Source organism: Euleptes europaea, chromosome 2 (genome assembly GCF_029931775.1).
Source record: "Euleptes europaea isolate rEulEur1 chromosome 2, rEulEur1.hap1, whole genome shotgun sequence".
NCBI lineage: Eukaryota > Metazoa > Chordata > Lepidosauria > Squamata > Sphaerodactylidae > Euleptes > Euleptes europaea.
The window spans coordinates 43,377,590-43,399,788 of NC_079313.1; the positions used below are offsets into that span (position 1 = coordinate 43,377,590).

At 41.1% G+C, this 22,199-nt stretch overlaps 1 protein-coding gene across 1 annotated transcript in view; it reads right to left on the reverse strand.

Annotated features, from left to right (window-relative positions):
• Positions 1-345: 345 nt before the first annotated feature.
• The window catches only part of LOC130473852 (putative ferric-chelate reductase 1), a 31,358-nt gene continuing 9,504 nt past the window's right edge, over positions 346-22,199 (reverse strand). The window contains exons 6-15 of the mRNA XM_056845462.1: positions 20,228-20,329; positions 19,502-19,643; positions 18,662-18,775; positions 16,966-17,073; positions 14,095-14,183; positions 13,426-13,523; positions 7,409-7,467; positions 2,230-2,364; positions 2,097-2,122; positions 346-527 (exon numbers count right to left, since the gene is read on the reverse strand). Coding sequence (XP_056701440.1) covers positions 438-527; positions 2,097-2,122; positions 2,230-2,364; positions 7,409-7,467; positions 13,426-13,523; positions 14,095-14,183; positions 16,966-17,073; positions 18,662-18,775; positions 19,502-19,643; positions 20,228-20,329 — 963 coding nt within the window. The 3' untranslated portion in view covers positions 346-437. The remainder of the gene's footprint in view (positions 528-2,096; positions 2,123-2,229; positions 2,365-7,408; positions 7,468-13,425; positions 13,524-14,094; positions 14,184-16,965; positions 17,074-18,661; positions 18,776-19,501; positions 19,644-20,227; positions 20,330-22,199) is intronic.

The following is a 22,199-nucleotide window of genomic DNA, read 5'->3' on the forward strand; positions in this document are numbered from 1 at the left end:
TGGATTTAGAAGGGTGTAACTTTTCTTAGAATGGCTCTGCAAGTCCTACACTAACTCTAATGAAATGATACACCAGAGAAAAACACCTGCTGACTATTATGGCATCATCACGTGAAAGGCAACATTTTCCTTTGCTATTGCTTGAAATCTACCATAAATATGTTGTGTACTTAAGGCCAAATATGCAGATTTTCTGCAGTATGTAAAAACATACCAGGTATTTAAAGTGAACCCATTCCTGAATTTGGAGCTTCCTTTGGAAAATGGCACTTTTTATGATGAATCATGGTCAGACAAGATTATGCAGTATATTTATCCAATGCTTTCAGTAAGTAATCAGTGGCCACTGCTAGAAACTAAACTGAGGAAATAAGAATTTTCTGTCATCTTCTTTTGTGCTATATGTGAGTACCAAAAGCTTTCATACTTCTCCCATGTTAGCTTTTTCCAATACCCACAAGGAGGGCGATTACAAATGCCAGACTGCCACACAGATATATTAGCAGCAGTAATATTTCACTTTTCACCTAAAAGGAAAAACAAATATTAACTTTAAGTGAAAATTGTCTTTTGCATGGATTTTTACTATATATATTTATACACACACATATATTTTTACATTCAAAATATCTGTTAACCTTAGTCTTCCTATACCACTTAGCACCTACTACTGAGCAAATCTCTACAGGCAAACCACGGATAACTTGTAATAGTGCCAGTCTTCGTGATTCTGGGGCTCTGAACAAAAGTACAGGTTGGGCAAGCCCCCATAGGCCGAAACGTGTTTGTCTATTGGTCATTTACATATATTTATGATCATCAACCATGTTTGTAAATTAGCAATGATCTTTTTAGAGTCTTTTAATTGATCCGACTAATTTTGGGGCCTAGTGTTTTTAATTGGGTGTATGCTATATAATAAACAATATCAGTATATTGTATAAATTTGCAGCTCAACTTTTAGGTTCTCTGTCTGTCTTGCTAAGGTTGATTTTTTCCCCTCTTTTCGTTAATTCCACCATTTTAGTGATTCTGGGGCCCTGAACAAAAGTACAGGCTGGGCCCCCAAATCACTGCCACCACACCCCCTTCCACCTGGGCTACCAGGCTCAAGGAAGGGGCTGCCCTTGTCCTCTGCCAGGTGGCAATCTTTGCACCTAATTGATTAATGCACTTCCTTTCTACCCTCCCGTGAATGGGCAGGTGCATGCATAGGGTGGCTGTCCAGCTGTCCAGCCATTTCTTGAGCCCCAGTGGGAGAAGGCAGGCTGCACACCTGCCAGCTCTTCCTGTTCTTCTCCTCTGTGGGAAGGCATACCCCAGTCAAGGCCCAGAGCAGCCACCCTGGATGCTTTATGGCTAAGACTGACCACTGAACAGGGGCAACACCTTGAACAAAAGCAACGCCTCTTCTGGTAGGGAGAACTGAGAGCCAAGAAATGGCTGGAGGACGAAAAGGGTTTGTAACTCTTTCCACACCTGCAGTTCCTTTGCTCCTTCAATATTCACCCATCAGCTGCTTTTCCCCCTGCAAGGCAAACATGTGTCTGAAAACTTGCAGGGAAAACCCTACTGGGGAGATTTAGAGCAGAGAAATGGCAGTAGCGAAATAACCCTTCCCTCTCCATTCTCTGCTGTAAATTCCACCCTCCCAAAGAGGCTTTGCATTTTTAAAAGGGGGATTGGGACATCGTTGCATGCACTAACATGTAACTAGTTCCCTTAGAACTTTCAAAATAACTCCTTGTTTTCCTGACTATCCTGCAGTGTTGATTTAGGACTGGTGACTGGCTTAAAAGAGTTTTTGTTTGTTTGTTTCCACATACAACTGTATCTGGATGACAAAGGGATGATAAAGGGATGACAAAGGGATGAATGACTTTTTCTTCACATGGCAGTTATCTTATTTCCCCCCTGCAAGAGGTAAAAGCATTTTTTCAACAGGAAAACAGTACTGGAGGAAAACGTTTAAAAGCAAAACATGCTCTTTTAAAAATAACCAACTTCTCCTATTGAAGTAGACATTCTATTTTACAGCATCGTCACAGTCCTAGATGGCTATAAAATAAATTGCTTAAGACTGGGGGGATGATTACCTTGGCTTGTGAATCATCATATATTTCTGAAAAATGTAAAAGATAGGAATGTTACTAAATTCTGCTTTGCCTTGTTGCTTTATTAAATACAGGCAGCAAACATTTGTATGTGTGAATCAGAATCAAACTGTACCTCTCTTTTTCAACCAGAGATTTACATCCAGTGTGATGGCTATTAATGCCTCCCAGCCCACAAAGCCGCCCATTGTTTTAACCATCCAGTGGTTAGGAGAGCTGAGCATTTGTAGTCCCAGAAATAGGTCAGCATCTAAGGTAAAAAATAGAAAAACCACGGCAAGCAAGTTAGATTTAGGTGACAGCCCTTTTATGGCACATTCCAGTTTCCTGTTCCAAATTCTAAGGGCAGTTAATACATTCAGTAGAATCAGTGGTAAAGCTTTTTGAGGACTGTACTGTATAGTTGACTGCTCCTCCAGTTAAAACAAAATTATCCTAGCCTTTGTCCCAACAGTCTGTTTTTCTATGCACAAGTGCTTTTCATGGAAGCACACACATTTAGCCTTCCTTCGCTGCATCCCTCATGAATATAGTCCAGAAAAGTTTTACCATTTTATTCTGTCAAATGTATAAAATTTATCTCAGTGACCTGATTCACGATAGTCAAAGCTGCAATCCTGCACCTGCTTTAGAAGCCAGACAGTGTAACCATGCACAGAAAGGCTCTCTTATCTGAAAAAACCGTTGAAATACCAATATACCAACACAATATATATTTTTAAAAACCTGGACACGACGGGAGAGTAATGGCCGAATATGGGGGGGAATTTTGGAAATCAGGGAAGGAGGGAAAATGGGAGGAGGGGAAAAGTAGAACAAGCAGTGGAAAGATCGACCTGCGGATGAACAACGCACCTACAAAAGAATCATGAATTATGTGGAAGATAATTGTCGGGATAAAACAGGGATTGGAAAACCTGGGGAAATCGCAGAATGGAAGCAGGCTGAGCCCCAAGGAAGGGGAATGTCATGCATAATCCCCGCATAGAATCAGGACATTCGCGGGAGAATTGCAAGACTAACCGGCTGTGCATAACTGACCACAAGCAGAAGGCTACTATATGTTTATTTGGGATACAACAAATGATCTATTCTCCCTGCAATTTTGTTTGCTTTACAGTTGAAGGGTTAGATCCAACAGAAGATTCTACATATACTAGACCCCTTGTGTAAATGGAAATGTACTAAAAAGACCACACTAGCAGTTTGCACTAAATTAAATTTAGCGTATGCCAACATACATTTCCAATTATTTTGTTTCTATGCAGCGGACAAAAATATTCAAAGATCTTACTTATAAGTTCTTGCTCCCCTCCCTGCGGGGAGAGGGGATTAAGTCCTGCTTCTCACTTTTCAGCCAAAGCTACCATTCATTATTTAGTTTATTTTCCTTTTCCTTTTATCCCTTAGAAGTTCCTTGATCAATTGATCTTGAGCAGCATATATCTAGTGTTGGAAGGATATAAGGATTGAAACAAATCTTGCCACTGACAATGTAGCCTTGGGGTCCCTATCGCTTAGTAAAAAAGGCATTATGTCAGTCACAGAGGCATTGGATTTGTATATTAAAAGGGGGGAAATATAGTGCGATCGAAGTTCCTCGTAAAAGCGGCATTCCAAAAGGGCATGGGCTAATGAGTCAATAGAGCCAGAAGAGCAAGGGCAGATCCTGTCTGAGTATGGTATATTCAGAATTCTGCCCTGCATTACCATAGAAGGGTTAGCATTCAATCTAGCCAAGCAAAAAGCTCTACAGAGATGAGGAGTTGTCAGATAATATGTATAGGCAGGCAGACCACGTGGAGGGGGTATTCCGAAGAACTGGGATGAACAGATGAGACGAGCACGAAAAGTAGTGCTGTTATAACACTGGTTCCCAACCGGGGGTCCATGGACCCCCAGGGGTCCGCGAGAACTAAATTAAGGTCCGCGAAACAAAGTTATAAACCCATAATAAATTAATATTTTCAATTAAAAGTTCTCTATTATAAAATATATATCAAATATTATTCTAAGTTTATTGTTTAACTAACAGTTATGATTAAAGTTTATTTTCAAATTCCCTGAATTTTTATTTTGAACCTTGGGGTCCCTGCACCGAACAAAAAAGTCCTAGTGGTCCCTGGTCAAAAAAAGGTTGGGAACCACTGTGTTATAATCAAGCTCTTTAATGCGCTTTTTAATTTTGGTAAAAGCTTCAGTTTTCCCAAGATCTAATAACATATCCTGCGAGAAGCCCAACAACGCCAGTTTCTCATCTAAGATTTTTTGCCATGAAGATTTAAAAGGGTCATGCTTCAGAGAAGCTAGGAACCCCTCAGTGCTAAAGCAGTTTAAGGTGTAGTTTAAAGGCGGCCAACCACGCCCTAGCTTCAAGTGACATTTGGCCAAACTCGGAACGAAGAGTAATGCCAGCAACACATCGAGGGGCATTATTTAGTTTGCAATGTGTAGTGTTAACAGCCATAAAAATAAAGAGAAAAGCAGGGATTAATTATTAATTCTTGCTTTGCTTGGGTATGTGGGATCAACAAATGATTCATGAACGAACAGGATTAAACAGGAACTACAAAGAAATGAAGATAATTTAAAGGGATAGTAATCATGAGAAACCTCATTGGAAACCTGGCACTAAATTTGTTTTATGATTTTTTTTATCACCATGAAACAGAACAATAGATTGTTGCAAAAGATGCCAACAACAATCTAGACTCCTCCATTAAACCTGAATGAATGAATCCTCAGTTAGACAAGGTTGCCTCCTTGCTCCTCTCTTGTTTAACCTATACCTGAATGATATGGCAACCAATTTCTCAGAGTTTTGCCACCCCCCAAAGCTTGCAAGTCATCCCACCCCGATTCTACTCTATGCTGACGATGCAGTTCTCCTGTCCCGCACAAGAATTGGTTTGAAAAGATCTTTGCTAACTTTTTCTGAGTACTGCTCTAGGGAAGGTCTTAAAATAAACCATCATAAATCTAAGATTATGATCTTCACTAAGAGGAGAAAATTGCCTCTTTTTCGCTGGGTATTAGATGGCTTTGAGGTTGACCAAGTCAAGGAGTTTGTTTACCTTGGCATTCTTTTTCCCCGTAACCTAAATTGGAATGCCCATCAAAAAGCAGTGTCCAACAAAATTAAACCTGGGGTTGGTGCTATTGTCAATTTTTTTCACACCAAAGGTGGCTATTCCGGTTTTTAACCTGAAAATTACCCCAATTATCCTCTTTGGTGTTGCCATCTGGATTACAGTCATCAATGAATCTATAGATCGTCCACTGCTTCAGTTTTTACGAAAAATTCTAAATGCCCCTCGATGTGTTGCTGGCGTTACTCTTCGTTCCGAGTTTGGCCAAATGTCACTTGAAGCTAGGGCGTGGTTGGCCGCCTTTAAACTACACCTTAAACTGTGCTTTAGCACTGAGGGGTTCCTAGCTTCTCTGAAGCATGACCCTTTTAAATCCTCATGGCAAAAAATCTTAGATGAGAAACTGGCGTTGTTGGGCTTCTCGCAGGATATGTTATTAGATCTTGGGAAAACTGAAGCTTTTGCCAAAATTAAAAAGCGCATTAAAGAGCTTGATTACAACAGCACTACTTTTCGTGCTCGTCGCATCTGTTCATCCCAGTTCTTCGGAATACCCTCTCCACGTGGTCTGCCTGCCTATACATATTATCTAACAACTCCTCGTCTCTGTAGAGCTTTTTGCTTGGCTAGATTGAATGCTAACCCTTCTATGGTAATGCAGGGCAGAATTCTGAATATACCATACTCAGACAGGATCTGCCCTTGCTCCTCTGGCTCTATTGACTCATTAGCCCATGCCCTTTTGGAATGCCGCTTTTACGAGGAACTTCGATCGCACTATATTTCCCCCCTTTTAATATACAAATCCAATGCCTCTGTGACTGACATAATGCCTTTTTTACTAAGTGATAGGGACCCCAAGGCTACATTGTCAGTGGCAAGATTTGTTTCAGTCCTTATATCCCTCCAACACTAGATATATGCTGCTCAAGATCAATTGATCAAGGAGCTTCTAAGGGATAAAAGGAAAAGGAAAGGAATGAATCCTCATACTTTCAAATTAAATTATTAACGTGGAAGCACCTAATGACCTAGGGGAATCAGATCTTTCTGATGGCATTAAAATATTATTATGAGCTGATTTTACTATCTCACTTTTACTCAGGCCATTAACGCATGGCTGCCTTCGCATTTGTTTGTCCCTGTCCTATTCCACGTCTTTGATCTCAAAAAATTGAACACACGGGGACAGGGATAAACAAATAAATGAGGGGCAGCAGCAGCAGCTCCTTTCCCCCACCTGTGCCTCTCCCCCCCTCCCTGACAGCAGTAGCGGCTCCTTTCCCCCCACCCATGCCTCTCCCAATTGCAATGGCAACAGCTCCTCCCCCTCCAGACCCGCGCCTCTATCTCCCCCTCTTCCCCTGCCCTTGCGCCCTCCTCCGCCTCCCCCCGGCACCCCAGCACCAGCTGTGGTTTTAGCCCGCAGCCTTACATCAGTCTGCATTCCTGAGCTTTTGGCGGGTGGGGATGGCGGGGAGGAGGCGCCGCTCCTAATCTGTTTCCCAGGCACCAAAACCCCCCAAAAAAGCCTTTTAAAGGCTTTTTAAATTTTAAATGGGGCTTTCCACCCATAGAGAACAGTGAGGCTGCACCTGCTAAAAAGCAGACACAGCACCATTGTTCTCACCACCAGCATGCCAGGCTGAAAGGGGACCAGCATGCCCCAAGAACGCCCCCAGGGATGCTGGAACGCCTCCTGGAGCGCTGGTGCGGGACTTTACGACAGTGGGACGCCAATGGAAGGCCCCATCGGTGTCCTGGGGAGGTGCTGCCATGGCAGCACCAAGAAACCGGCATCCAGGCCTATCCACCAGCATTGGGGCCACTTATGGCAGCCCGAACACCGACGTGAGGGGCCCCAATGCCGGAGCAGCCCCTTCCTGGCCTCCTGAGGAATTTTGTCCTCAGAAGTAAGGAATGCTCTATCAAAAGATAAAAACTTTCTCTTAAAACAACTTACGTTCTGAGGCTATGTAAATAAGAATCAGATCCAATCAAATTGTCCTTATGTATATTAGTTCCTTGCCTCTATCAAGCTACTGCCTACCCCTGGAATTAGGATCAGGGTGTTCACATTCCATTGCAGTTGCCTGATTTTTTTAATAAGCTATATGCCATCAAAGTCATGCAAATTTCTAGACTATCTAATTCAATGGGAACTGAGCATTTGTACTTGAAAGTCAGAAAGAAACATCCACTTACCCGCCAATACTTTGATGACTAATGCATTTAGCATGTGAAACCAATTAAAAACGAACCTCCTGTTGATGCAATGCAAAACTCTGTGTCAGATATCTTTGTTCTTTAAGGTGTAAACATTAGGCAGGGATAAGGTTTCATGCCTACGTGTGATGGAACAGACTGTGAGTGGGTGGCAAGGTTCTCTTTCAGTAACAAATCGAGAATTCCTTCTAAACTAGCACACCCAGGGCCGGCACTGGGGAAAAAATGACATAGCCACTACATGGATGCATTTACTTCAAATCCCAAACTGGTGAATAAGGTGAATGTTTGTTTTCCACAAGTCCTGAAACACTGGACCTCATAAAAGCTGTGTGGCTTTAAAAAAAACTACTGCATTACAATGGATAATATTATTTTAGTTACCATCCAGGAAAACATTAGATATTGTCCCCTGGAAAGTGCCTGAAGCCTTGGTTTAAATATCTCGAGATACAGCAATAATATGGACAGCTTTTCCCAGGAACGTGGTCCTGATTTTGCAGGGTGGCTTTTGGCAGCCTTCTGGAGTAGAAGAGACACACAAGCAGCTCCCAAGCTTGTAGAGTCTGCAGGCACTTTTGGAATTTGAAAAAGGGTAGCAGTACCACCACAAAATGGCTATCATGGGGAAGGAGCCAATCACAAAATGCCTGCCTTTGGGGTGGGGCCATCACAAAATGGCTGCAAATGGGGCCAGATCAGCTCTTTGTTTTGCTGTTTGGTGTCAGTTTCCTAAGAAAAGGGAGGATGTTCTCCCTGCACTGCCACAAGGAAAGGTTGCCATGCCAAGACTAGGGTTCCCAACTGCCAGGTAGTAGCAGGAGATCTCCTGCTAATTCAACTGATCTCCAGCCGATAGAGATCAGTTCACCTGGAGAAAAATGGCCCCTTTGGCAACTGAACTCTATGCCACTGAAGTCCCTCCCCAAACCCTGCCCTCTTCAGGCTCTGCCCCCAAAATCTCCTGCCGGTTGAGAAGAGGGACCTGGCAACCCTACCAGAGACATAAGGTCTGTGCCTAAGCTCAAATTGAAGGCCCAGGGCAATCTCAGCACTTTGTTAGTCAGTCAGCTGTTAGGACATAACCTCTAGCATCCTCAATTTTTTCTGTTCCCCAAAAAAAGTCTTTGCATTTTTTCCCTTGAAAAGCAAGCAGCCTCCAGGAATCATACTGCCTCCTTGGTCTCCATAGGTGCCATATTGGGGATCGCTGTTCTATTTCATCACAAGGACAGTTTAAATAAGACATTATAATACCCACAACCCTACCAAGTACTCCAATTTATTCATACACATATATAGATCCACTAATATTCTTCCAATTTCCATGTACATACATATAACCTTTCTTGGCATAAATAGTTATGGTCAGGAGATCAGAAATAACAGGCGTTTCATAAAAAATTACAATCAATTAATATTTAGGATTGAATCTTAACCTTAACCACTTTCACCAAAAACTCTGCTACCTTCACCGTAACCTGAGTCATGAAGTCATTCAGCAGGAATTGACATATGGTTGTTCTGTAAGGGGCCATCAATTTGCTAATTAAAGGTAATATAAATTTTTTGCGGGGTTCCTCATGTAAATGACAATCTAGGATAATGTGTTGAAAGGAATCTGGCTGGGCCATTCCACATGGACATAGTCTCTTGTTAAAGGGAGTTTTTGTAAATCTCCCATAAAGAACCGTGGATGGGAAAGAGTTAAAACGAGCTAACATAAAAGCTCTCTATTGGAGGGGTTCCTCCAGTGTATAGAAATATTGCTGTATCTTTCCGGGCAATGTTAGCAAATCCATTTTAAGTGGGGAACATACTGGCGGATTGAGTGGAAATTTCCATGTACAGTGCAGAAAAATTCTGCAGATGGCCACCACAAATAAACCATAGGACTGCTATCATTACTCCTGCACACTGTATCTACTACAGTACACAGGACTATATAGACAGCTGTTGAATCAGGATTTCATGCCCTCTGCTCTATAATCTTAGCCTGATGCCAGATGTGTGTGGATTGGTTGTGGTTACTCAGTGATTCAGGGAATTGTTCCCTGCACCTGTTCAAAGACATTTTTTGTTATTATTTCATACAGCCCAAGAGCTTTGGCTCTGAAAAAAAGCCATGGTCAGTTCTTGCTATCTGAGATTTCTAATCAATCAGCCCCTTGTGACAGTGTGCCTCTCTGCGTCTGATTAATGCAATTTATGCTAGAAAAACTGGAGACACTCATAACAGAGCATCTTGGTAATTACAATCCTACAATTCCTGCACTCAGTTTCAGTCTCTAATAATTAGATAATAAAGTTTAATCAGACTCTGCCAGCACAAATGTCTGAATATGGAGACTGGATCCAACCATCCAGTGTGGTTGCAGTGGTTAAAGTGTCGGACTAGGATCTAAAAAATCCAGATTTGAATCCCCACTTGTGCCATGGAAGCTTTCTGGGTGACCTTGGGCCAGTCACACACACTCAGCCTAACCTACCTCACAGGGTTGTTGTGAGGATAAAATGGAGAAGAGGAGAACGATGTAAGCTGCTTTGGGTCCCCACTGGGGTGAAAGGTGGGATATAAACAAACAAACAAACACAAATGTTAACCAGTTCAAAGGTATGATGTAACCTGCAATATGTTAATTTAGCATTTGGTCAGTGAGAGCATCGTTGCGCACATGCAGCTTGTCACGTACACAAGCAATCTGCTTTTACTGCTCTTTCTCTATATCCTTTGTTTAGAAGAGAAAGCACAGTCTCAGTTAACTTTTGACCATCAACCTGGAAGGATGGAGGGGCAGTTCTTTTACTTAGAAATGCCTCGTGTGTAATCTTAGTACCTGCCAGGAGTATCTGGCAAGTATAGGTAACGTTAGCCATGTAGAAAGGATTATTTGTTTTAATCTCCCAGTGACCCATTCCCTGATTTTAGTGAGTAAAGGTTGTTTTACTAAGACAAAGGACTTTGTCTATTTTGTGCGTGTGTGTGTGTGACTTTATCTTCATTAGGCCACAACCAAACGATACAATCAGTAATAAGTCAGTTCTGACAGAAAGGTGGGATATAAACAAACAAACAAACACAAATCTACAGCTTAAACATGATAGATATGCAAGCTAGTTTATCTTGATTAGAGTGAGTTTCTAGTGCAACAAGTCCTCCTTTTTGCTAGCCAAGTGTCTCCAACAGAAAACTAGTATAACCAAGACACAGATTATTCAATATCTCAGTACATCCGGGCAAAGGGCAGCGTTGAACTCAGTTCTTGCACTCTGTGCCAGTTCTCAGGTTACGAAGTCCTTGTGTCCCCCTGCCCCATGTCTGCACTGGATTAGGCATGCACTGAGAGTTGTGTGCTCAGAGATTGCTTCCCAGGTGCATGCAGAACCAATGCAAAGCAAACAGGGAGAGGGGTCTTAAGGCTTCCCTCTTGTGCTGTGTTTCCGACCTGAAAAAGTCACCGGGAGCCATCATTTGCCCCACTGAGGGTTATACATAATTTCCCTAAATGGGGCAAGGAGCAGCGCTCCAGACTTTCTATAGCTGGAAAAACAGCACAGGTGGGAAGGCTAAAGAGGCCGCCATTCTCCATGTGCCACTGTCTCAGAGTCAGGTCCACACACGCTTGGGAATTAAGTTCAAACCATGGAACCCCCAGCGCATGACTGATGGCAACTATCAGGGCAGACATGTGGAGGACGTGCCATAACATATGAACCAGCCCTCATGAGAATTACACTGTGCGTGCCTACTTTGTAGTCAAAGCTTGGGGATCCACAGGCTCTCCCACCACCTCTCTTGCTTCCCTAAGGAACTGAAAGCCTCCATAAGTATGTCAGTAAGTATGCAAAGAGAACTAAGAGTTCCCCACTCCTCCTAGGTGGGTTAGGCCAGAAGCTGGAGTTCCAACACAGCCAGCAGAATGGAAACAACTTATGTGGGCAGCTGAGGGTGATAAAAAGTGTCCACATATTATTCCATTCCACTAGTGATGTGCAGCAGCAGATCATCTGCAATTGGATTTTCTTGTGCGCACAAGATAATTCAGGTGGTGAATGACTGCTGTGGCACAACATGCAGTGATAATGTGGATGCAGCTTCAGTCACTATAAATGTGTCTTTAGGATGGCTGGTGCAGGAAGCTGGGATCCTCCTGTTGCTTGACATCTCGTTTCTGACAAGGTTTGAATCAAGTAGCTAGGGGAAGAGAAGTAGACCCATGCCTATACACTGAACAAGTCTTGTATGATTTTGGGGAACTCTCTGCGACAACGTATGAAGATCCCTTGCATTCAGCAATGATTATACACAAGTGTATAAACTAAACCAGGGGTGTCGAACTCATTTGTTACGAGTGCCGGTTATGACATAAATGTCACTTGGTCAGGCCAGGCCATGTGTGCCATAAAATTTAATGCCAGGTACCAAAGATACAAACCTTATAGAAGACACAGGCAAAACCAATTAATGTTATTTTTGTACTTTTATTTTTCACTTAAAATATCAACAAGCTTAAAACAATAACACTCTTACAGTATTTTCTTTTATTTAACAGTTTTTGGTAATTGATACCTCGGGACTGGGGGAGGCGGCTGCCTCAGCTGGCGAGTTCACATGGGCTTGTCAGCCCAGATCAGGAGTGGGGGGGGCGGCTACCTCGGCTGGCCTGCGGGCCGGATAAGAGACCTCAAGGGGCCTGATCAGGCCCTTGGGCCTTATGTTTGACACCCATGGACTAAACCATCTGAGTTCCTCCTAATCTGGCATTTTGTAAGCCAAGCAGTGAATCACTGGGAGGGAGGGTGCTGTTTGGGTAGGGAAAAGCTGCTCAAGCAGCCCTACCCCTTTTGGATATGATATTTGCACCTTCTCCGCAATGAGTAGATTGTGCTACAAGGAAGCCATGCTTAATCATCTTGCTCTATTTGTGAAAGAGGCAAGATTATTTTACAGCAATACACTTAATGCCTGTAGAGCATACTCCTGAGAGAGCACAGTGTCTTGTAGAGTTGGATAAAAACCAGTACAGGCAGGCTACCAAAGAAGTGTTCTAGTATAAACAGGAATTACTCCAGCTGCGTTCGTACTCTGAAATGTTTTTAGATAATTGTAGGGAAGTACGTGGTAAATTTCCTGACTCCCTGCCCTCAAGGCGTTACACAAAAAGTTGACTTCAAAATCACTAGCATGACTTTACCTAACCTGCAGAAACAGTCATACATTTTGCAATAGCTTGTTAACCTTGCACAGACATAATTTACTGAAGGTAGGCAACTGGTGTAGCGGTTACAATGTTGGGTTATGACTGGGAAAATCCAGGTTCAAATCCCCACTCAACCATAAAGCTCACTGGGTGACTTTGGGCCAGTTTCTTCCTCTCAGCTTAATCTATTTCACAGGTTGCAAGAACAAAATGGAGATAGGAAAAACTGGATTGCAAATTCTAGCCCCTTTCATGGTGAAAATATACAAGGAAATGCATGTCTCCACAACAAAAGAGGCTAGAAACTTACTGTATTAAAAATGAAAGCTGGGAATTCAGAGAAGCTGATACACAGATTTTTATAACATTACATTGATATATCAATATTAAAATGGTTATTTTTAAAAATCTACTGAAAAAGCCACTGTGACCTAGCTGTTTGAGGGAGGTAGAATGGCCACTGCCAGGGGAACAGGGAAGAAACTGTGGGGAAATATCCACTGTGCAGTATCAGCAGCAACAGGGAATCTTTACAAGCCTATCCCCATGTGGAAACCACTATACACTTTTAAACATGCAAAGACGCAAGAAGAAAAGTACATGCATATAGTTGCTTATACTTAAAATGAATCTCCAGAAGTGTTGGCCTACCGTTGTGAAAATGTCAAATAAGAAATGAGAAAGAACTGTTTGCTATATTCCAGAACAGTTTTGACCAAGTTAAACATCCTTCTACAGCAAAAACAGTAAATATCTACACATAACGTTTTCTTATTAAATGTATGATATACAAACCTGTTATTTTGAGGAGAAGGGCGACAAAAAGCTATCAGTGGCTGAAAAAAAGACAGAATCATAACAATGCACCCAATAATGGCATGAGCTTCTGCCCCCTGTGGAAGAAAGTTTATAATTGACATACCTGCCTTGTTAATACCGTGAAATCACCTAATTGAAAAAGGGTAATTCCTTACCCGCTACAAAAGTTTTAATTTTTTTGTTTGTATCAAAATAAATGCCACAAAAAAGCCAGTAGACATTTTTTGAGGTAGATGAAAATAGAGGACATCGCATGTATTTCAGTTTGTCAACACTGAAATAATATTAATTCTTTACCCTGCAGGAATCCTTTTTCTCCCATATGTGAAGGACTGAAAGAATATCAGTTCAGCACTAAATTACACACTTTTTACAAAACTGTCAGGAGCCATAGGAATCAGCTTTAAAATTCCATAGGGGTTTATTCACTTCCCAAATGAAAACAAGGTGGAAAAGCCAGCGTATGCAAACCGGACTACCTCAACAAATGACAATTGTCCATATTTCTGAAGTCAAAAAGAACCAAACAGCTTTTTTCTAAGTACTATGTACATTTTAAAAGTACTGAAAGAAGTCCTCGTTTTCCAAAATGAGTTGTTGCCCAGGGCTTTCGATGTCAGATTTTTCTTAATTTACACAACTTACACTACTCCATCCTTTTCTTGATACAAAGGCCAATATGAAAGCAACTATTGTTGCAGCTACAGTTAGCAGCATCACCCAAAAGTGAATCTAAAAGGGGGGGGAAATCAAAGATTTAAATTAGATGACAACAATAAAATATAAAGAATTGTTTCTGTTTAACTGATATGTCACTCTCCTACAGAATGGACATTTTAAAACATATTATTTCTTTCTCAACAGCCATGGGAACAATCCCTTCTTAAATAGAATTATTGATTCTCTTTCACCATCTGCAGGCAGAAATGTGTAAAACCCAAAGCCCAAATGAAGGTGTTCAGGATTTATAGAGGCTGATCTACTTCAGTAGTAATGGATATACAGAATGGCTGCCTTGACCTGCCCTGAGCTGGCTTGCTGGGGTGGGCAGGATACAAATGTGGAAAACAAACAAACAAACAAAAGGTTAGAAAATTTCATTCCTACATAAAGGAAGACAGAAATCCCAGGCACAGCATAACACACTAGATGATAGTATCTTGCTATACATGGCAATACCATTGAAACACAAAGACCTGGAGTAATAGCATGAAGCATGATTGAGAGGCTCTGTTTTTGTCATTTTAATATAAGGGTAAGCAACCCCTGGCATGTGAAACAACAGTGGCACACTAGGAGGAGGTGGAGTTGATTTTTATACCCCGGTTTTCTCTACCTTTAAGGAGTCTCAAACCGGCTTGTGAGGTAGATGGGGCTGAGAGAGAGTGGAGAGAACTGTGACTAGCCCAAGTGCACCCAGCAGGCTTCATGTGTAGGAGTGGGGAAACCAATCCAGCTCACCAGATTAGAGTCTGCCACTCATGTGGAGGAGTGGGGAATCAAAGCTGGTTCTCCAGATTAGAGTCCACTGCTATTACCCACTACACCACACTGGCTCAGCATGCTAGACCATTTTGTTTGGCACCTAGACCTTTGCTCAAGCAACTAAGGGCACTGTCAGCACTGCTGGGGCCAGCGGTGTGGGAGAAGGCAACAGGCATGGCTTATGCCCTTCATCACTACCCAAATCTGCACAAAGTGAATCCAGTGGCAGTGCCCTGTGGGGTTGCTTGCTCCAAGCATGTCTCCAAGTGCAACCCTTGTCTCCTCCTGTCCATTTTGTTTCCCACAACATCTTCATAGGTAGATGTTGCATTTTTCCCCAGCAATTGGGCCAAAAAATGTTTGCCTCCTGCCGCAATTACTACCTTTATGGTTGAAAGATACACAACAGATATACAAGTGAGGCTGTTGCTTTAGAATGCCTAAGACTGTGAGGTCTTCAGTTTAAGTATGACTCAGGGCCAAACTACATGTTATGTTTCACGTAAGATGCCAATGGGAACTCGCAGCTGTACTATGGCTACAACTTCCTGTAGCGAATGCATGTAAAGCACAGCATGTGAAGTATGACCCAGCCACAAACTTATTCAGGCAAGCTAATATTTTCTCATCCTCCACCCCAATCTGCAATGGAAGATCAATAAAAGTGACCTTACCAGGCTGCTGTAAAAGTTTATGAAATAATGCATCTGCAATGCTTTGAACATTTGCAAAAATATTATATAAATGCCAAGTTTTGCTATTAAGCCCATTTGTGTTTGAGAAAGGATATGCAAGGTGTTTGTTTCTAATTGAATCCCATTGTTAATCAGAAAGAAGCAGAAAATTTGCATATATTTCTGTGAATAAAGCTGTGAATTTATTTTTTAAAAAATACTGTTCTTGTATGAATTGTTTTTATTTATGTTATCATTGTTTCCTGCCTCAAAAAACTTTGGTTGAGAATTGAGATAAAAACCTTTTACGTTGATTTACATTATTTAAAAACAGGGTGGATTTGATTTAAATCACTAGTCAGTAAGACTAGATTTAAATCATGGTTTTCTACATAGAGACTCATTCTTGCTTGTACAATCTGCTTGCCCCCCCCTCACACTTAGCTACTTGTGCAGATCTATTCCACTCCAAACAATCGTCTATTAATTGAAATTTTTGAAACTTAGCCCTTAAGAGGTAAGGGATTAATTCCGTATACATAGATTTGCAAAAAAAAAAAAAAAAAAGGATTAAAATTTTTTCCTCAACTCTATGTTTATTTTATAACATTTTTTCTGTGAAGAAGAGGCATGTTATCTCTGCAGACACAAATGCACAGTTTTGAGAACTACAAAACCAAGCATCTGTGATAATATCTTCTAGACAAAAAAACTGCCCAAAATAATCTTAGGCCGTTTATGCATGGGAAGTTTTGCCTTGGATTTGCTGCTCTCTAGATGCACATTTCCCTCATCTGAATTCTCAAAACTCTGCATGGGGGTTTATTTTATTTTTTATTTTTGAGAATTAGGCTGGGGAAAATGTGCACCTAGAAAGCGGCGAATCCAAGGCAAAACCTCTCATGCATAAATGGCCCTAAAGAACCCTCTGGAATAGCATGACATTGTAAATGGACTAATGGAATTCATTTACCAAAAATTTTAAACATGGCATGAATATACAGCCTCATACAACATAATTAAAAATTAATCCTTGTTTCATGGTGAATATCCTTTGGACTATAATGTATCTTAAATAGATTTTTCTCAAAAAGCATTTTTAAATATCTGATTTAAATTTAAAAAACAATGTAGATAAAAATCATTTTAAATTTTTTAAATTGATTGATTTTTATTTACCCTTTTAAAAAATTCAACCAACCAGTTATCTGTGCAGTTGAAAAGCTCAGATATACTTTCACCAACAGAAACTGCCCCTGTAAGGTATCTCTATCTATTTGCATCTTGTTTTCTGGACCTAACCAAACAACAGCCCACTCTGTCCAATCACAGATCAGACTGATTTATGTACATATCTGAAACCAAATATCTTTTCCCAGAAGAGGTTTTTTAATGGACTTCAAGTACCTAGCAAATACCATTCCTATGCTGCCTGTGGTCATCCAAGCAACCAACATAAGAGCTCCTTAAAAACAACCAGCAGAAAGGAGAGAGAAATTTTCATTTATTAAAGCATTTCAGTAATTCCAACAAATTTTTGCCCAGTGTACTATATCTTGGGATGCTACTTCTTCAACTGCACGGGTAAGCATGAAGGGTCATCTAATCCAACCCCCTAAACAATGCAGGGAATTCACAGCTACCTCCCCACTCCCCCAGTGACCCCTGCTCTGGGCCCAGAGGAAGGCAAAACCCCTCCAAGATCCCTGGGTCAATCTGGCCTGGAGGAAAATTCCTTCCTGACCTCAAACTAGTGATCGGCATTACCTTGGGCATATAATAAAAGGCCAAAACAGCCGAGCATTGGACCATCTCTTCCTGCCCTTTCTCAAACAATCTGCCTAAATTCATAGTGAGTCATAGAATCAGCATTACTGTCGAATGGCTGACTAGCCTCTGCTTAAAAACATTCAAAGAATGAGAGCCCACCACCTCCTGAGGAAACCTGTTCATTGAGGAACAGCTCTCTCAGGAAATTCTTCCTAATGTTCAGCTGAAAATTCTTTTGATTTAATTTCAACCTGTCGGTTCCGGTCTGACCTTCTGGGCTAACAGAAAACAACTCTGCTCCATCCTCTATATGACAGCCCTTCAAATACTTGAAGATGGCTATCATATCACCTCTTAGTCGTTTCTTCTCCAGGCTAAACATACAGAGCTCCTTCAACCTTTCCTCATATGACATGATCTCCAGAACAAGATCACCATCTTTGTCGACCTCCTCTGGACATGTTCCAGCTTATCAACATCTTTCTTAAATGTGGTGCCCAAAACTGAACACAGTACTCCAAGTGAGGTCTAACCAAATCAAAGTGATACTATAATTTTATGTGATCTAGACACTATACATCTGTTGATATGGCCCCAAACTGCATTTGCCTTTTTAGCTACCACATCATACCACTGACACATGTTCAGTGTATGATCTACTAAGATCCCGAGATCCTTTTCGCATATGCTACTACCAAGACAAGTCTCCCTCCTCCTATAATTATTATAATTCTATAATTAAGTATAACTTCCTTGGTAATTCGACATGCATTTTTACATGCATCTGAATTCAAGTTTATAAAGTAACATTTAAAGTGGCTCCTACAGTGTAACCCTAAATCAAGTCACACCCTTCTAAGGATCACCCTAATAATCACTCAGCAAGATGTTTAGTGCAGGGGTGCACTGAGCAAGAATTATACATGCAGTAATACTAGAGGGCTATCACAGTGTCCAAGCACAGCCCATTACAAGATAAAGAGACCACAGGGAATCTTTTATAAAATAAAGACCTTCATATCCTTCAGAACCTGTAAGGTAAGTAACAGTGCAGTCCTAAACAAAATCCAAAACAGAATAACTGTTAACTCTGCTTAGGGTTGGACTGTGGTGAAAGACTGGTACAATTTAGCAAGGGTAGTCCCTGCAGGAAGGAACAGAAGAAGGTGCAGACAAAATGTTTTCCCTTTGTATCTGTCACCCTTGAGCACTAGGATTGCCTTCACATGGTACCACAAAAGCCAGAAAGAAACAACACTGTGAATTTGCTCTCAATCATTTACCATGAGCCTTAATAATCAACGGTGTAGACCAGGAGCCACCTTGTGTTTCAGAACTTGAAATGTTCACCCTCTGTTTAGTGATGGAGGGTGTCCTTTGATGCTTCAGTATCTGCCCTTTGAATATTTAAAAGAAAAGAAGAATAACTAGCAATGGCAGTGCCTTCCTCTGCAAGAGATGAAGCTCTGCCTCAGATTATGCAACATGTTGGGAAAAACAGCTACCCATCAATGACATCCTAAACTGAGTTACACCTTTCTAAACCCACAGACTTTAGTGGACACAGAAGGGTGTAACTCTGCTTAAGATGGCACTGTATCTAGAGCGAAGGGGGGAAGAGAACCTGTAGCTTTAATTGTTCAACAGAAGAGGGTACTTCAGCAGGTGAATCTTACAATGTAAGGTAAACTGCACCAGCTTAAATGCCCTCTTCTACAAAATTATTGAAGTTATAGGAATTCCAAGACCACGGTTACACAACCCGGATAACCTACAAGAACCAATTATAGGAATCCTGTCTATCCTTGCCTCTGGTCACTCTCTAGCTATATGCTAAACAAACTATAAACATTTCAGGATTATTTAATATGTTCATCCATATATTGTAAGAATAATAATGTTATGAATCAGTCCAGAACCTAAAGAGCTTGTGTGTGCCATGACAGGTTTTAATGAGTGGCATTATCTGTAAATACCTAGCATGCGCACACTAGGGTAATAAAAGTCTCTTGACTACTCTAAAATACTTGCTACAGTTAAGGCTTTTCAGCTGTTCTTTAGTTTTCAAGTAATCAAATTACTCTTGTAAATGTCTCCCCTTTCTGCTTTGACATAGAACTCACCTGCTGATGATGGCCCATGAACCAAAAATACGTAATACAAACTGTCACCAGCTCTTGATTGAGTTGATATGGCATTTCTTGAAATGAAAGAACATCTGATGAGTCCGTTGTTAAAAGATGTTGCCAAAATTTCCACCTTCCCCTTTAAAAAACCCGATTAATTATTAATATGTTTGGCCATGTTATTGTACAGTTATACATTTATAAATATATAAATCATTAGTAATCAACAGCAATCAATTAAAATTATTTTGCAACTCCTGAAATAGCTCTTCATTTTCTTTAGCATAAGGAATAATTGAGGGCCCACTATAAGTGCTTTTGGGGGGAATGATTCCTGTGAAAAAATTTATACTGAACATTTGAACATCCACATGAGTATTTTCAGTAAATATATGTACTACTAGGTCCCTGCCACCTATTCCTTGGGGGGAAAAGAGCAAACACCACAATCCAGTTTAGAAGTCAGTTCCTTTTCTTGTACTCACTCACAGACCAAACTAATGTAGAAATTACTTGTGGTGGCACAACAAATGCTTTTCTTTTTTTAAGTCAGCAAGGAAAGGAAAATTCTGAACAGTTGCATCAGGGGAAGTGTGATGCTTCACTCTTGAAACACTTCAGGCAAAGGGGAGCAGGGCAGCAGTGACCACATCCTACTATGTTCTGTATAATACTTAGAACACTGTTTTTAAAAATAGAAGGAGTGAAAGACATTGTTAGTACCAGAGGTTTATTACTTGGAGTAGTACGCCCCGTTGAGAAGGCACGTTGAACTTCAATGTGATCCGAAGCATTCTTAACACAAATGTAGATGTCATCATTCCCCTAGGAAAAGATTTAGATACATAAATAAAGGCAGCACAATAGGTTCATCCTCCAGCAGTTATTACTGAGGATAAGCTCAACTTACATTTGTTTATCACCCTACAACTAACACAAGGGAAATGTGGCATTTTTTGTTCATGACACTTATAGACCTGCTAACAAATATGAAACTGTTTGCTTTTCAAGTCTTTCATTTCAGATGGGACTGCAGATCTGGAGGTTAAAAGGTATAATGCTTAAAAGCCTAGAGGAGCCTGAGTAGACAACACTAGAAGGCCAGAAATATCAGAAATAGAGCTTTGCAGAATTACATGAGATAATATATATTTATACCCCAGTTTTCTCAAAGCGGGCTATTGCATCATTCTTTCCTCCTCCAATTTATCCTCACAACCGCAACCCTGTGAGGTAGGCTAGGCTGTAACCCTCGCTGTGGCAAAAAAATTTATCTATGGTTTTTAATACCTCTTTTTAACTGTACTATTTAGATATTATGTTTTTGTATGTTTGGTTATTTATGTATTATGGAATGCATTGCATTTGTTTTGCTTATGACCTGTTGGTCTATAAGCATAAAGGATGGAATAAAGAAATAAAGGAAAGGAATAGGCTAGGCTGAGAAACAGTTACCCAGCAAGCTTCCATGGCTCCCAGCTTCTAGTTCAATACTCCAGCCACTGCTAGTTGTACTTTATATAATTTGCTGGCTGCAATAGTCCCAATTCAATGCTCCAACCACCACTAGTTGTGCTAGCTGAACTAAAACTTTTATTATCTTGCTGTTAGGGTGCATACCAACATATCTGCAATACAAACCGAGCTTCCCCTTTCTTCTAGTTCTGAAAGTTATATGGCAGAGCTGCCTGTATATGATGCTGATTAGTTGGTTGCTAGCTGTGGACAGCACTGATTGGCTGTAGCCCCTCTTCCCTCTCTCTCCCAGAAGTGCCCATGTATTTATCCATTCAGTCAACAACTTTAAAAAAAAAAAGAGTACACCCCATTTGTAAAATATTATAAAACTGTTCCAGAGAAGGATAAATATGGACTAAAACTGTCAGCTAGTCAGTGCTGTGCACAGCCAGTTACCATCTAATACACCTGTGCACAACAGTCCCATTCCAGCCAACAGTGGATCCAGATGGCTCAAATTCCACAGTTTATCAGTGAGTCTGATCGAGCATGGCAAAGAGTGGTATGCACAGCAGGATTGTTGAGGGAGTAGGACAGAAGACAGGAGGTACCACTTTGGCCACTTTCTTACTGGGATTCACTACTGACTTATTTTCACCCCTGCAGTAGGGGAGCTATGCATCCAGCCCAAGAAGCAAGTTCAAGTTTGAAAAAGCTGAGTCATCCTCCATCTGGACAACTAGAACTAAAGCACACAAGGAGTGGCTCTGAAGATGCGTTGCATCAGCAGCATCCTATCCAGGTAACTAATGAAGAACATTACTGCTAATATGTAACCATAGTTTGGCAGTTCATTGTATTAGCAAACTATTGTTTGCACTAAGTAGGTGGTAGCTATCTGAATAAGCGATTGTAAACTGAAGGGGGAGGAGTGAAAGGGAGAAATGAGCTAATTCACATAAAATCAAACCACAGTTTGAAAAAGAAGAAGAGTTGGTTTTTATATGCCGACTTTCTCTACCACTTAAGAATCAAACCGGCTTACAATCACCTTCCCTTCTCCTCCCCACAACAGACATGCTGTGAGGTAGGCAGGGTTGAGAGAGCGTGACTAACCCAAGGTCACCCAGCTGGCTTCGTGTGTAGGAACGGGGAAATAAATCCAGATCACCAGATTAGCCTCCGCTGCTCATGTGGAGGAGTGGGGAATCAAACCCACGCTGGCGTGGTGTACATC